Below are 18,240 nucleotides of genomic sequence, written 5' to 3' on the forward strand. Positions count from 1 at the left end.
ACATGGAAACTGAACAACCTGCTCCTGAATGACTACTGGGTAAATAATAAAATGAAGGCAGAAATAAAGATGTTCTTTGAAACCAATGAGAACAAAGATGCAACATACCACAATCTCTGAGACACATTTAAAGCAGTGTGTAAAGGGAAATTTATAGCACTAAATGTCCACAAGAGAAAGCAGGAAAGATCTAAAATTGACACCTTAACATCACAAAATTAAAAGAACTAGAGAAGCAAGAGCAAACAAATTAAAAAGCTAACAGAAGGCAAAAAATAAATTAGAGCAGAACTGAAGGAGATAAGAGACATAAAAAAACCCTCAAAAAATCAATGAATCCAGGGGCTGGTTTTTTGAAAAGATCAACAAAATTGGTAGACTGCTAGAAAGACTAATAAAGAAGAAAACAGAGAAGATTCAAATAGACGCAATAAAAAATGATAAAGGGGATATCACCACCAATCCCAGAGAAATACAAACTACCATTGGATAATACTATAAACACCTCTATGCAAATAAACTAGAAAATCTAGAAGAAATGGATAAATTCCTGGACACTTACACTCTCCCAAGACTAAACCAGGAAGGAGTGGAATCTCTGAATAGACCAATAACAGGCTCTGAAATTGAGGCAATAATAGCCTACCAACCAAAAAAAAATCCAGGACGAGATGGATTCACAGCCAAATTCTACCAGAGGTACAAAGAGGAGCTGGTACCATTCCTTCTGAAACTATTCTAATTAATAGAGAAAGAAGGAATCCTCCCTAACTCATTTTATGAGGCCAGCATCATCCTGATACCAAAGTCTGGCAGAAACACAACAAAAAAAGAGAATTTTAGACCAATATCCCTGATGAACATCAATGCGAAAATCCTCAGTAAAATGCTGCCAAATCAAATCGAGCAGCACATCAAAAAGCTTATCCACCACTATCAAGTTGGCTTTATCCCTGGGATGCAAGGCTGGTTCAGCATACACAAATCAATAAACATAATCCATCACATAAACAGAACTAACAACAAAAACCATGATTATCTCCATAGATGCAGAAAAGGCCTTTGACAAAATTCAAGAGCCTTCATGCTAAAAACTCTCAATAAACTAGGTATTGATGGAACGTATCTCAAAATAATAGGAGCTGTTTATGACAAACCCACAGCCAATATCATACTGAATGGGCAAAAACTGGAAACATTCCTTTTGAAAACTGGCACAAGACAGGGATGTCCTCTCTCACCACTCCTATTCAACACAGTGTTGGAAGTTCTACCCAGGGCAATCAGACAAGGATAAAGAAATGAACTTTATATTCTTACAGTCTCATACCTGTGCTTAAACAATTGATTGACTTAATGCATTCAATAAAGACCACTAAATAGGATGGGGGGTGGTGGAGAGAGACAGGGAGGGAGAGAGGGAGAGAGAGAGAGGGAGAGAGCCAAGAAAGTCAACTGGTGAATAGCAGAAAGGGGATGGGGGAACAAGCAATTCTTCCACTATTTGTTGCCTAGCTCAACATAGTCAGCTAGTATAATCCAGCTAGTTGTTTCTGCTGCCTAGGAAGGTTATTTAGGTTTTCCAGTGGGCACTGTCTTGATTATGTGATCATCCATAGTCCAGAGTCTCACTCTCATCTTGGTAAATGCAGAGACATAATTGAATCATGACACCCAGAAATGGTCAGGCTCTTATTCACTTGCTCAACTTTATCTACTATAAAATTTATATACCACTTAATATATAGGGGAGGTGATGATAATTCCTTTCCAGGGATTCAGATACACAATTCCATAATTTAAAACATCCCATTAATGATATCAAAATCCATAGAAAGCCAAATTAACTTCCAGATTTCTTGGTTACTATGGAATTTCAGCAAAAGAACCTTTGGAAGGCCTAGCCAATTTCCTTTTAAGGAGAGCTCTCAACTTGCTTTTATTGTAAACACACATACCATCTTGTGTATCTCCTTTATAGCACTTGATCTCAATTTATAGTAAATAATTTAATGTATTTTTTCTAATACAAAGTAAGTGTTCTGCAGAGATTTTTTCTTGTATAAACATAATTCCAATTCTTATCACAGTACTGGACCTATAGTAAATGCTCAGATTGTTGAATAAATGAATTTATATTCTACTAGAAAGAGGGTTATGCTAACCTCCCCTGATATCCAAAGTCAGGAGTGGAAACGTGCTAATATGTGCATTTGTAGTGCCCTCTTATTTTTTAAGACTTATTGAAAGCAATTTTTGTTTGTTGGAAACTTTTTATTTATGATTATTATTCAATTAAATAAACTACAGCTTTCTGTGTATACAGGAACACATACCTTATTACATTTTGCTATCAGTTTTCACTAGGCTGTACATGTTCCTATTTATATTATAGAGAAATATCATATCTTAAATATTTTTGCAGATAATCTCAGACATCAATGTATATTTTATTAATTCAAACACCACAAAGTGACTCTATTTGTGAAGTTATTGGATGTAGGATGGGGGAACATTAAAAGTGTCAACTTACTCACCACTCACTGGTCTATACAGACTTCACTGACAATGATAAAATATCAGATGCAAATTGGGAGTCTTCCAAAAAAGCAGCATTTTATGTTTTTTTTTTTTTTTAATTATTTCACTCATATAAGTGTGAAAATGACTCTTAGAAAATTTAGGGGGACAGCAAGTCAGACAAGGAAAGTATATTCAGTGATATTTGCGTATCTTGGCACAAGATATAAACAAGGAATTATGCTCAACAGAAATTCTCTACTTTACCTCCTTTATTTCAGCCACTACCAAGTTTCATAGTTAGAAAAATAATATTGTATGAAAAATATATCACTTCATTTATGTTTTCTAGTATCTCAATAATATATGTGAAAATTCTCTTATAAAACATAATGGGTTATGTTTTGAGTGTGCTTTGGCTGCAAGTGACAGAATATGCAAAATAAATAATGAGTCTATTTATAAATCTCTCATGAGTAGAAATTCAGAGACTATTTCACGGTTACTGATGAGCCAGTTCAGCTCTGTCCATCATCTGGGTCATCTCTGGGTTTACCTTGTCTTTTCCTTCATGGAGGCAAGATGGCTGCTTCATCTTCAGTTATTTTTCCTTCACAACATGCAAAAACAGGAAAAGAGAGGCAAAGCTTTTACTTTGTATGTGTCTTGATCAGATAAAAAAAATCTTTCCTAGATGCCCACTGTATATTTCCCTTAGCTTCCATTAGTCAGCTCTAGGTTACATTGTCTTCTTTAGTTGGCTTATTTCAGAAGAGGGAAATAAAGACACTTAAACAGAAATATGAACAAAGATGTCTTCTAATGATGAGCTTTCTGGCCTATAACATTTTCCTTATGGCTAAGGAAGAAAAGGTTCAAGTGATGCTGCATTCATTATTGTATATAATGAGAGACATTTGGGGAAAAAAAGCTAGGGTGTCTTGAGCTAGATTTTGCTACTTTCCATGAAATATTGGAAGCATCACTTCTAAGCTCATTTGAGACAGTGCTATGATCTGTAACAGCAACAATTATTACTATCATACATTTCATTAAATCTTTCTAACAAATTTCTTAGGGACACTTTTATTATTATGAAACATTTATTTTTGTTTGTTTGTTTTTGAGACAGAGTTTCACTCTTGTTGCCCAGGCTAGAATGCAATGTCGCGACCTCAGCTCACTGCAACCTCCGCCTCCCAGGTTCAGATGATTCTCCTGCCTCAGCCTCCTGAGTAGCCGGGATTACAGGCACATGCCACCATGCCGGGCTAATTTTTGTATTTTTAGTAGAGACTGGGTTTCACCATGTTAGTCAGGCTGGTCTCAAACTCCTGACCTCGTGATCTGCCTACCTCCGCCTCCGAAAGTGCTGGGATTACAGGCATGAGCCACTAATAGTAAAGATTTAATTATTATTGAAATATATTCAATTCTCAACATGATTGGTTGTTTAAACATTTTATAGGTTTCATTTTACATTTCATATCATTATAAATTTATCACTGCTCTTAGGGACTTACTTTGTGTACCTTTTTGGTATGACTCTGCAATGTGGGATCACTACTGCTTATATACTTTTTCCATTTTCATTCTGTTAATTAGTTCTAATGTATAATACAAATAGAGAACAAGAGAACATTTAGGTAAGAAATAATTAGTATTATGATAGAAAATTCTTATACATCAAAACACTTAAATAACCATGCTTTTTCCATAGGAAATTGTTGAAATAATTAAAAACTAAAATATTTCATCTTTGGGTGCATCCTTCTCATACACTTATATATATAAAAAAAGTTTCTTTACTCCTGTAAAAGTAATTCAGGTTAAAAATTATAGTTTTAGAATATCCATCTTTTCTTTTACAAACTAAGATGGAGTATCATATGATTCTCTCTGAAGTTTCTATAGCTTCTTTCATTGTCTCCCTGGGACTTAACAAGCACATCTTATGAATGAGCATTAGATACAAGCATTTTTATATGTCATTTGAATAAATTTATATCTCTACCTGTTGTCTGGAAATATGAAAAATGTTTGCTTTCTTTGGTATGAATATTAAATGTCTCCACTGCAGTGATTATAGCTGTGTTTCCTCCTTATAAAATAATATTGTCAACATTATTCTCTTACTCCAAAAACCGTACACATTTCTATGAACAAAAAAGCCTGGGTTTAGGGGTTTAAATAAAATGGAGTTCTTTCTATAACATGTATAGAATTTAGGGTCACTTCCACCACTAATGTGTTCATATGAATAGTAATTGCCATAAAATTGTAGTTTCAAGTTTCTACGAGCAAGTACATAACTTTTTATATACTTAAATTTGATACTATGATTTTTACAAATTTGAGAGAAAGTTCCCATTCATGCCACTATTACATACTTTGAGCAACCTTTTTCATAACTCTTTATTGGTGATTTATAGTTGCCAATAAAAAAAATTACATTGCTGATTTTATTCAACTGGGCCAGGACTTAGTTCTTAACAAATACCTATGGCCATAGTTCATACAGATGACATTTAATTTCCCAGGGGACTTCAAGAAGTGATGAAAAACAAACTACAAATGTATCCTCCCTTTCCTTCTGCACTGACCTAGGGCTCCTTTGCCCACCAGGCCCCCTGTGCCCTGCCAACATTCTGCCTGCTGCAGCTGCTCTGGGAGTGCTTTTCCCTCCCTGAACTGCAGCTTTCAGAAACTGCTCATTCACTGGTGAATCAGGTCCCACCGGGGCCCTTCCATTTGACTTGTGGTGTATTTTTTAAAGTGATACCTCACTACATTTAGGAATAAATGAGTAACCCTATAACCCATGTTTAGTGTAATGTTTCTTGGCAATGAAAAAGTGAATAAAACCGAATTGATTCTATGACATAAATGAACCACTTGAAACACTTACTCTGCAGTATTACTATAAGTCAACATTTCCCATTAACCACCATAGTTAAGCAAGTCCAAATTCCTGCTATGCTTCAAGGGTATGGCATAGAATTATGAGACTGACTTTTAGTACTAAAATAAAGTTATTGCATAACATAGTTAAAAACTATGTTCTCCATGAGAAAATTATTTTAAAACCAGATTTGAAATGAACTTAAAATATTTTAATAACAGAACAAAAGTAAAAACAATGAATTAAAAAGATGGTATTTCTGAAACATCCTTAGTAATTAAATATTTAATTTCATTTTAACTAAACTACTTAGAATATTATTGTTTTTATTTGAAAAGCAAATATCAAAAGAGATTTATTTTCTCCTCTGTTGAGCATGTTAAAATCACTTAGTTAAGGATGCTTGAAAATGAGTTCAGTGTCTAGTAGAAGTCTTTCTGTTTCATACATAATAAATTATCTTCCTGTGCCACCTAAATCCCCACTAAATACATGAAAAATAATAAAACAAATGCACCTGTAAGATAAAAATATGACTTCTCAGAGTAATTTCACTAAGTTAAAACTTTATCGTTTGCTTATGGCTTTTGAGCCTTCTACAGTGAGACAAATGAGATAATTTCGTAGCCCTCTGTATGTTACATCTTTGTTAGAAATGAGTTTCATGTCTGATTAGGTAACTTTGTATTCTTTTTGGAAAATGCACTGGTACTTTAGTTTCATTTGTTTGTTTTGTTTTATGTTTGCTGCATTAACGTTACTAAGCCAATGAAAGCCAAAATAAAAGACATGTAAGGCAGGAAGGAAAACTCCAAGGAAAATATATTGCTGGAAATTAAATTACCCATTTGAAAGTTAAAAACTTGAAGAACTGAATATTAACTAAATTTCATAGCAACAAGGATTTTGCTTGAACAAAGTCTCTGATAGTTCAGATTACTCAGGACATGTAAAAGAAACAAAATTACAGTTAGTATGAAAATGCCAGGTAAATGGGAGCAAATTTCTTCATCTTTACCTTACTATCTGGTAGCCAAGCACTTTAAGCATGAAATGGAAACTTGTAGATTTGTAATTACATTCATTGGCATAGGGTTTACTATGTCAGTTCAAATAATAATTACATGAATAACTTTTTGTGAGGTTTATGGGACCTTTGTTACTATCTTTGGAGTCACAAAATCTGTCCAGGAATACGATAAACCTGACTTTGCTGTGACCATTTCACAGTAGGTTAAATGTCCAGTTGCCATATTCTTAAAGCCCAAAGCTATGTTTTCACTGACAAATTTGAGTTTGAATTATTTGGATCATTTTCTAATGTGAGCCATAAAAGCAGATAGCATAAATGCTTAAATGTGCTTTTTTGCATTTCTACAACCTAAAACCAGTTTGGTTGAAAAAAAAATAAAATTTAACAGCCTTTAATTTGTCATGTGGAATCTGATACCATGTGCATTTTATTACCTCCATATATTTATCTAAGTGAAACATAAAATGGTTGTAATAATGGAGAATTTAAAGTAGCTTTGGCACATGAGCAGTAATGCTAACTAATATGGTGAATAAGGGCTGAATGTAAATTCTCAGAATTTCTGTTTCTTGTGATATGTTTGCTAAAGTGAGTATATCTTGGATAACTGATAGAAACACACATAATCCTAATTAAGCTGTGAAGAAGTGTGATGGACATAATGTAAATACAGGGAATAATCATTTCTATACAAGCCAAAGCCTTGTGTGTGTGTGTGTATATATATATATTTTAATTTTCAAACTATAATACAGTGTACATTAAATCACAGAACCTGCCAAAATATAAACCCATTATCTCTTTGTATGCTGAGTTGAGACTCTGGTATTCTCATCTATGCATTCAGAGATAATCTATGTATGGCATATATCAGTATAATCAAATATCACCAGTTCCTATTGATTCTACCTCATTTATAGCTCTTGAATTGAACCCTTTTCCATTTCTGTTGCCATTTGGTTAGGCCTTCAATTATATTTTATATGAATTATTCCAATAACTACAGTTCTCTTAATGAGACCAGCATTTCAACCCTCCAGCCCATTTTTGTGTTTTTGCCAGGTTTGTTTGCCCATAAAACAAAGTTCACCATGTCACCCCTCTGCTAATAAACTTCTGTCAGCTTCTTCTTAATCCATAAGATCAAGTCTAAAACCATTAACTTGACTTACGTGTTCTGAAACAGACCCCACCACACTTGTTAGTCTGTATTCAGCCTACTCTTAAAATCATACAGCACTCCCAAAGGTGCACAGAACTTGTCTATTCTTCCTTCTCTGCTTGCCTTCTACTACTTATTCATTCACATGCTACCTTTTATTCTAAAGCTTGCAGGACTCTTGAGATAAAATTAGTTGAATCATTGAAGTGTGTTCCTCCTACAATAGTTGGCTCATATTTCATTTAGAAATTATATTTATTATATTTTATAATAGACCAATGTTTTTATGTTCAGCTTTATTGAGGTACAAATCACCTGAAAATTATATATATTCAAGATTTTTTTTACTATTTTTTTATTTTAGTCATTCTGATAAGTGTGGGGTGATATTTCATTGTGGTTTTAACTTGTATTTCTCTAAAAGCTAATGTTGCTGAGCATCTTTACACTTTTTTTTTTCCATCTGTATATCTATTTTGGTGAAATGTCTGTTTATGTCTTTTCTTTCTTTCTAACTAAATTGTTTGGGTTGTTTTTAGTGTCAAATCATCAGAGTTCTCTGTATATTCTAAATACTAGTCCTTTGCTATGATGCATTCATACCTTATACTACTACTCAGTGACAAAAGAAACTGTTGATACATGAAACAACTTGGATGAATCTAAGTGAGAAATTCAAATGCCAAAATTTGCTTATTATATAAGTCCACTTATATCTGTTCTTGAAATAAAAAAAAAATATATAGAACTGGATGACAGATTAGTGGTCGTCAGAGTAAAGGAGGGAGTGGGGGCAAGTGGAAGTGGATGTGGTTATAAAAGGGCAACATGAGGGAACCTAAGGGAACCTTGTGGTGATGGGAATGTTCTGCATCTTGACTGTGTCAGTGTCAGCACTGTGGTTGTCCTGTTGTACTAGTTTGCAAGATATTTTCATTGGGGGAAACTGTAATGGGCACACTGGACTCCTCTGTGTTACTTTTTACAACTGCACCTGAATTTAAAATTATCTCAAAATAATGTCTACTTATAATTTTCCAGCTTTATTAAGGTATAATTTACAAATAAAAATTGTATATATTCAAGATGTACATTATGTTTTCATATATTGTGAAATAATTATCACAGTGAAGCTAATTACATATCCATCACTTCATAAAGTAACTTTTTGTGGTGAGAATACTTAAAATCTACTTTTCTAGTTAATTTCAAATATATAATACATTATTTTCCCCCTTGCTACCATACATTAATTATAGCCATCATACTGTACATTAGGTCTCCAAAACTTACTCATCTTATAACTGTAAGTTTGTATCCTTTGACCAACATTTCCTTATTTCTCCCCATCCTTGACCCCTGATAACCATAGTTGTACTCTTTGCTTCTATGTATTTGACTTTTTTTTTATTCTGCATATAAGTGAGATCATGCAAGATTTGTCTTTATGTTCTGGTTCCTTCACTTAGCATAAGGTCCAAGAAGTTCATCTATGTTGCAACAAATGGCAGGATCTCCTTTTTTAAGGCTGAATAATATTCTGGGGGGTGTGTATGTGTGTGTGTGCATGTGTGTGTACATATATCCATTGACAGACTCTTAGGTTGTTCATTCATCTTGGTGATTGTGAATAATGCTTCAATGAACATAGGAGTGCAGACACTTCTTTGAGGTACTGATTTCATTTCTTTGGGGTATATATACAGAAGAGAGATTGCTGGATCATATGGTGGTTCTATTTTTTAATTTTTTTAGAAAACTTAGTACTGTTTTTCATAATGGCTATAGAAATTTATATTCTCACTAACAGTATACAAATGTTCCCTTTTCTCCACACCCTTGCCAGTACTTGTTATCTGAGGTGTTTTTGAAAACAGCCATCCTAACAAAACAAGAGGTGATATCTACTTGTGGTTTTGAGACAGTATAGGGAAGAGACTCAGTCCTGGCAAATAATGGACATAATAACCAAGATCCCAGTGAGCCTCACATGTCCAGGCATACTCCCTCCACTACCTTCCTGCCTCCCTTAACAAACTGATATGCCTATAAATTTATAACATTCTGAGCTCCTTGAGGACAAAGGTAACTGCATTTATATTTGTATCTTTAGTGCTTAACACAGTGAATGTTCTCATTAAACTTTTGTTGAATGAATGAATGAATCCTGGAAGATCTGGAGAAAAGAATAACACAAAAATGTTATTAGGAAGTTGCTGAATATAGAAAGACTATTCCAACAGTCATAACGTATTCATTAAGAATGTCTTCAGACCTCTTTGTATAAACCAATCTTTTTCTCACCATCTACAGAATGATATGTTTTTCATCAGAATGATAAATCTCAATAGTAAAATATTTTAATTTTACATGACTTCAGTGTATAAATTTACAAAATAATATCAATTCTATAAAATAGACATTTACATTAATTTAATATAGACGCATATGTAGATACAGGCCCATAGATCTTGTCATTAAATGTTTACCTCCCACCGATCTCACTAGCTATCATCTATTTACATCTGCTCACATATATGAAATCAGGCCATAAACTAAGTCAAATATTCTCTAGAAAAGATTAAAGATTCATGGTGCTAGAATACTATGAAACTTATACTGACCTTCAGATTACTGGCCTGATTATGACTGATTCATGAAGGGATTGTGAATTTTGTAAGCAAATAAAACCTTGTGAGAGCCTAAACATTACTGACTATGTTTAGATAGATAATATAACATTACTTTGTATTTTATAATTTTATATCAGAGAACTCTGCATAATAATAAGCACTCTATTGGGTTTAACATAGCATAATAATAAGCACTCTATTAGGTTTAATGTCATTTTCCGAACCAATAATAGGCTTGAATTAAGCAGTAAGGCCCTTGCCAAATGTCTTTTTAATTGTCAAAATGTTTTACATTCTAATGTAAGAAGCAGATATCAATATTTATAAGTCAAACAGAATACTTCAATTTGATATGAGAGACATACTCGAATACCATAACAAAAACTTCTTTGTTTCATTTCTATGTGTGAAAATGTCTGTCACTTACATGTATTGTCTTCTAATTGAGGGCATGATCACTATTAGAATTATGTATAATCAAATATTGCATTTTTTCACAAGAACAAAGTTTCAAATCCAATACTAGATAATATAAAAATCGATTTGACCTTTGTAAAATTACATTCAGTGATAACAAATTTAATTACCTCATATAAAAAGCCAAAAATATCATCAAGTCATAGAAGAAAATAAATTTTGAGTCTTTTACTTTAAGATTAAATACTGAAATTATTTTAATTATATTTTCTTTGCAACTTTTATTGATATAATATTATATTCTTAGTTTTTTTATTCTATATTAGTTCTTGAAAAAACTAAAAATACTTTATGCTGTATCATAATTTCCCACTATTGCACACTCTTCACTTGTTGCCTAAGAACAAGCTAAGAATCAGGAGCATTAAAACCATTTTTTAAAATGTGATGAACCAATAAAAAATTAAAGGTGCACTTGAGTCTGCTAGATCAACACATTCTTATAATCCCCTCAAGGCCATCATACAGTTTGGCATCAACATTAAAGCTTTGAAAATTATATGACCATCTATTACATTTTAGATGTCACATGTCCTCAGACCTTTTCTATTATAACACAAGACAGAGTTACACCATTTTTTAAAAGATTCCTCTGTTATTGATAGTTGTCTAAGGTGCTTCTTCCTTTTCTTTTTCAGAATGAAGAATAAATTTTGGTATTTTGAGTTTGGCACATCTGAAACTTTCTCAGCCACCTGCAAGAAGCTACATGAATCTGTAGAAATAGAAGTAAGAAAAAAATGAATTCTCTTTTGTAATACAATGAAATGGCTTGAGCTTGGTTGTTAGTATGTTTGCATTGGAGCCCATGGAATGAAATATATATTAGCAATCCACAGAGACTTACTCAAGATTTTAAATTGTCATTTCTTTCACTCATTTGGAATATAGCACTATCTGACATATTAAAGTTAAGTGTAGATATGGGTTGTTTTATGATAGTACAAAAGAATGAGAAGTGGAACACAACTTTGGAAATCGATGCAGTTGTTACTGGGCATAGTGCAGCTAGAAAGGTGTAAGATAAAAGCAGCTGAAAAGAAAAAAGTTGCAGAATACATAAAAAATATTATTTTCGGGTCTCAATATCGTATAACCTTTAAAACACAGTTTGCTAAAATTGTACTTACTTTTATGAATAAAGGTTAAAAAGTATACTTTTCCATTCCATTCCCATTCATTAACTAGGTTTTCTCAGTTCCCAAGGTTGCCATTTCCCCATTACATTTATAGAAAGTGGAAATGCCAAGAAAGAGAGCAAAGATAGCAAGAAAAGACACATTTTAAAAAGACTTGGAGCAAATAGGTCTATAAAAAAAAAGACACTGTAGGACTCAAAATTTTGGAGAAATATTATAAAAGAAAATGACTGCGTTATATTGAGAGATTTTTAGGGGTCAAAGAAAAAAGAAAAGTTGTATCTTGATAAATGATAAAGACAAAACCAGAAGAACAGAATTATGAAACATGAACACTTAATGACTAGTTGATATAAATTAAGAAACATTGGCTTCAACGCTTTTCATTTTAAAAATAAATGCAAAAATTTGCTACTGATACTTAAATCATTAGTTGCTTATATTCAGGTAATAAGTTTGGTAAACAGAAGTAGTTATGGACCACATAATGGCCTGACTGGGTTCTTCATTATCCTTACTTTCCAATTTGCTGTTATTAATAATACTACTACTCTCAGTGTAACCTTTTAGTACTTTTATCTCATCATGATTGGTAAATATAATTAAGTATTAGAATTGATGGTCACTGAATGGGAACAAACCCTTCATAACGGGATCAGATCATAACCTTTGAAAGGAACATAATAACAGAGGTGAAGGATTTCGGTTCAACATGGACTTTCTGTTATTACTATTTAGGATGATATATCTGTGTATATGTATGATATATGTACACATATAACTGTATACAAAAATGATATATATAACACATATATAACTATATACATGTATATCTATGTAACTATATATGTACTACAGTTACATATTTAGTTATATATTATATATGACATATAACTACATAGTTAAGTATTTAGTATATATAGTTATGTGTTATATGTATTGTTATATACATATAAATATTTATGTGTATATATATTCAATAAAATATATACATTCCCCCTTTACTCTGAGAATCATTATTTTTTTAAAAACCTGCTTTATATACTAGATTTTGAGTATTTCTTAACCTCAAAAATTATGCTCAAATACAATTTGCAGCAGAAGCTGAAAAGTTTTAGAAAAATTAGAAGTATGGCTTTGGTTGAATGTACGTGGAGATCCTGAATCCTCCTGCACCTCCCTTTACTTTATTCTACCCTTGAGCACAGACTGAAAAGCCGTTGATCTATAAAATAAGATTCTATGTGTCACAAAGTAAAAAAACAAACAAACAAAAATCTTTAAGTGTTGTATTTACAGCAAAATATTTTGAATGAAAATACATTTGAAAATGGTGATTTGTAATGTGATAAATAATGATAAAATTAAGTGGTTTTGATCCACAGAGCTTGAGATCTTAAACTATTTAGAATGTTCTCCAAGAAATCTGGGCCTATAGAACTAAGTTATGTTTCTTGGAGTGCTGTTTCCACTTACTCTCTCAGCCTGGCCTTCTAGCTCTGCATCCCTGGCTTATTTTGGGTGCTATTACGTAATATTTATAAATCACAGCTGGCACTGTGTGCATGCCCCCTTGTATTTTTGCATATCTTGGGGGTGTGTGTGTGTGTGTGTGTGTGTGTGTGTGTATGTATGAATAGCAAGGCAAAATCTGCTTCTCTGCTCACTTTTTAATGAATCCTGTCTATCATATTAGCAGAATATGCCTTTCTACCCTTAAGGTTAGTTTATAATTAAATATAACAAAAACAGCAATTCGAAGATTTGATTCTGTTTGTTGTTGCTTCCTATTTGTCCTAAAATTATACCTACTATGGTTTGAAAAATATATAACAGAATAAACTACTTCAGTAAAAACAGAACCTCCAGCAATAGATACATGTTTTATAGGCAGCTTTTTCAAAATCAAACTCTCTTTTGTGTGTCTTTTTTATTTAATATTTCTCTTTCACATATGAGTTCCTTCGAAAGAGGGCAAACATTTGGGTTGATATGAATATCATGGAATAACAGTTAAGATTTACCTATTATTAACTGCTTCACAGGTGATGCTAAACAATGCACATATATTATTTGATTTAGTCTTCATCAAAACCTTATGATACGATTATATCTCCATTGCAGAGATAAACATTTTCTTCAGTAATTTAAGAGAAATAAGAATTATGTTGCTGCCACAATCTTTAAATCTAATGAGCAAACTGATTGAAAAATATATATATTTACACATATATGTAGAGTTAATGATACATAAAGTAGAATTTTTTAAAGATATTCATTTATCTTCTAACTTTATTACAAAAGATAAAAACAAATTTTTTAAAGTTACAAGAAAATATTTTAAAACCGATGTTTATATTAAAGTATTTGGGTGGGGGTGAAATGTGTGCCTAAGAAACTCAGGTCAGCATTTGGAATTGAAGATACAGAGTTCATGAATGTTTAGTTTGCTCAGGGTACTGGGGAAAGTTAATGAGAGAATAAGAAAGCCTATTCTATAGATATTTCAGTCTTTTGGTTGATGGGGAGACTGGGAAAGATGGTAAATTTTAAAGCCAAGAATTTCCATCCCAAAATACTGATTTATTATAATTATTAAATACCCCTAGAAACCTAAATGATCTCGAGAATTAATAAATGGCATGAGTAGCATCAAAAACACAAAATAAATTAGCAGAATTCAAAAGACAATTGCTCAGTAACCTGGAAAACAGAGTTCTTAAGGCAATAGCCAGAATTCTCAAGCACAGTCTCTGCCCCATGTGTCCTAATACCGAAATTACCTATAAAATAATGTTTTAGGTTTCATCGAGTAAAAATAGAAATTTTTATCTGATATAGACATAGAATCAGACCCACTATGGAAAAAAATTACAGTTTATCATTAATTGTATCTCATCACATTTACCATCCATACTCCAAAGTTCTTCACATGTTTTAAATAGTCCTATCAACTGACATGTTAAGTGGATCTGAGACACTAAAGTCACATATAAAGCTTGTTTTTAACACCTCTGTACAATGTGACTCAGGACTCATTTATTCATGGATTAAAACACATTGGCAGAAAAACTGAAACTGTCTTCTTTTCTTTTAGATAAATTTGTCTCTGGAATAAGATCTTCCATTTTAAAACTGAAAAGAGTGGACAATGGCATCACAGCCTTGCACTCTATAAAAAGCTCCCATAGTACTATATGTTAACGACCTTTTTTCTACCTAATAAAAATACTCAGGATTTATTGACTAACTGAGGCTGTTAGCTTTTAAGCTTTTATATTCTTTTCCTCTGTAGCTACCTTTTTAAAAGTCATAAATCTCAAAGGGAATGAAAATATTATCTGACACAGTACTATAACTTGTTTATATTTCATAGCCTTCACCTCAGCTTTTATTTTCATGCACTCAACTGGTGTGCTACAATTACTGGTCTCCATCAGAACCAGCACTGAAATTTTCCAGACTAATGAACATAACGTTAAAGCAAACAGAGGAAGGTAGCCTGGGGTCAAGAACAAGTGGAAACAAATCATTAATAAATAGCAATTTATTTAAGTACATTGTCCTGCTCTCAAAGGAATGTCAATGTTCTTCATCAGTCCTTGTTCTTTGCGACTCTTTCAGAATTTTTTTTTCACTTCTCAGAGAGCTACTTACTCTGTTTCCCTAAAACTAAACATGACAAGACTCTGAAGAGTGAAAACATGAATAATGGCATACACTGATGTTTTCCAATTGTCACATGTAACTCAGCTGGTTCTTTTTTTTTTTTTTTTTAAAAGAAGCCTCTTTGCAACATGCTCTCCTTTTCTGCAGATGAACAAAGGAATCCTCCTTCACTAATTCTGAAAGTAACTTGTCACAGTGGGGTTCTAAGGCCTAGTCAAATAATTGTCTTAGTGTACTACCTGCTGTGTTCAATATTGAGTGAAAATGGAAGCCAGGCCCCAACTCCAGCTTATTTCATGATTCTTCTGTTATTTAAATGATTTTAGTCAGTTTGGGGGAAGCCAGACCTTTATAAATTAACAGCAGGGAAATACCAAAGGTGTCAGATTGCATATTTATCATCTTTTTCGTGTAATACTTAAATATGTATTAAGAAGTGACTGACATAAATTAGGCAGATTTCAGAAGCCACAGGCCGTGGCTTGTAGAGGACCCCCTTCTGCTTGACATTTCATCCTTGTCAAAGATCAAATTATTTTAATTTAGGCTGCAAATTATAAGGAATGAAGACTTCTTTGTGGGAATTCCCTGTGGTAATCTGACTTTTGTTGTTACTGCTGCTTGTCAGTGTGCAAAAGATATAATATGCATGCAAATAAGGTTAAAAAATATGTACTATCTAATTATCCAGCCAGTACATTCCACTTGAAGACAGTGGGAGGCCTGACACACAGTATGTGTTTGATTCATTGAGGCCTGCAGGGTATTTACACAAGATTACTTTTAATTATGAAATTAATATCTGTTTATCTAGAATATATAGCGGTAAGTGAGTATACACATGACCAGAATTCTTTAGTAAAAAGAAATCATCTTAATTTAGCACAAGAAAAGGAGGAAAAAAGCACTGCTTTCTGGGGGGGGGGAAAAAAAGCATCATCCAGATCTTGGTTTCGCCCTCATTGAAACAAATTAAATGAAAACTTGGCACTTTCTCTAGAATTTGTTTCTACCCCTGCCAAGGAGTCTCAAGATGTGTTTCTTTATTTCACAGTTTTTATTTTTCGGTGAACAAGATGCAATCCTAGCTTCAGTATGATGAGGCGAATGTGGAAAAAGAGAGGGCTTTTTTTGTTTTGTTTTGTTTATTTTTCATCATTTTCATGGAACGCTGTGTCTTCTGAGTTCAAAAATCATGACTGCCATGAGAAATGATGAAGTTAGTGTCAATAGCTTTTTCTGTACTAAGACATGGCAAATGAAATAATGCCACTGCAAATATATTTCAGTTTAGGAAAAAAAACAAAGTGCTTTTATCTCTTTTCATATTCACTTATAATTGAAAATGGGATAATTTCTAGAATGTATAATAATAACTAGCATTTTAGAGAAGACAAATGAATAAATAGTAATTTTAAAAATACAGAATAGTTTTGTCACTGTCCACATATGTCCATTAGTGGAAATGAATGGAAAATCCAAAAAACTAAAAAGTGACCGCTCTGAATATAACAAAACATTGTTAGTGAATTTTACATTTTTCATAATCACCAGGGTGTTTTGTCACTAGGAATTTAAGAAAAATTGGGCTGATTAACCTTCTTCCTTTTTAAACCTATTTTTGCAGCAGCTATAAAATCATGCTGGATTGAAGGTCTTTTAACTGCTACTCCTATTTCCCTCACTCAATCTGCCCGGTCCTCCATATTCATTTGGACAACTGTGCCTCTCATGGCCTTTGACATCTGCTTAGGACTTCATCTAGTCCAAGAAGTCATCCTTGGTAAATTCAGTGTGATTGAAATCTCTTAGAATCACTGTTTTGAATTTTACTTTTTTTTTTTTAAACAAAAGTATTTTAAGCTACTTCTTTCTCTGCCCCAAAGGTGTGAGACCAGGAGGCATCAATTTTGTTTCTTTACTTTCCCCCAATAGTACCTTGCAGTGTGTTCTAAATAGGGGCAGTCATCACAATTTCTTCCTAAAATTTGACCATAGTTTCCAGAATTAACCTTTGTGTAATACATTAGAAACCTGCAGCTGGTCAAATATATATGCAGATACTAACAAGTCTCTCCCAAAGGTTTTCTACAAACAAAGATATACTGGTGACTTAATTTGATCATTTTTAAGGACTACTAGAGATAACTGGTTAATGTTAGGGGTTATTTCATCTTTTATATTGACTCAGGGTAAGCGTTTAACTGTTCTTGAAAGCCTTGTGCGGAAATGACAACATTATGGATTTCAATGCTCTTATTAAAAGATAAGGAAATGAAAAAGAAGAAATTAGGGAAATAAAGATAAAATATTTTACTGTTTCTGTTTCTTTCTTTTTATCCATCAGTGTGATGGAGTACAGATAGATTTAATAAACATCTCTCTGGAAGGAATTGCTATTTTGAATATACCAAGCATGCATGGAGGATCCAATCTTTGGGGAGAGTCTAAGAAAAGACGAAGCCATCGACGAATAGAGAAAAAAGGGTCTGACAAAAGGACCACCGTCACAGATGCCAAAGAGTTGAAGTTTGCAAGTCAAGGTCAGTTTTCTAACAATTAATTGTTAAATTGCTTGTTAACCTGCTTTCAAAGTCTTCTTTAAAAGTAAAGAGTTTTCCATTGCACTATAGTAATATATATATTTTTACAGTTGTATTTTTGATATTATGAGATACCCATGTGTGATTAACTTATATCACAAT

The 18,240-nt window shown here is 32.7% G+C and overlaps 1 protein-coding gene across 1 annotated transcript in view; it reads left to right on the forward strand.

The window, feature by feature from the left end:
- Positions 1-18,240, forward strand: part of DGKB (diacylglycerol kinase, beta 90kDa) — a 773,008-nt gene that overhangs the window by 559,112 nt on the left and 195,656 nt on the right. The window contains exons 22-23 of the mRNA XM_011983975.1: positions 11,366-11,456; positions 17,883-18,078. Coding sequence (XP_011839365.1) covers positions 11,366-11,456; positions 17,883-18,078 — 287 coding nt within the window. The remainder of the gene's footprint in view (positions 1-11,365; positions 11,457-17,882; positions 18,079-18,240) is intronic.

The sequence above is a fragment of the Mandrillus leucophaeus genome, unplaced genomic scaffold, assembly GCF_000951045.1.
Source record: "Mandrillus leucophaeus isolate KB7577 unplaced genomic scaffold, Mleu.le_1.0 Scaffold258, whole genome shotgun sequence".
Lineage (NCBI taxonomy): Eukaryota > Metazoa > Chordata > Mammalia > Primates > Cercopithecidae > Mandrillus > Mandrillus leucophaeus.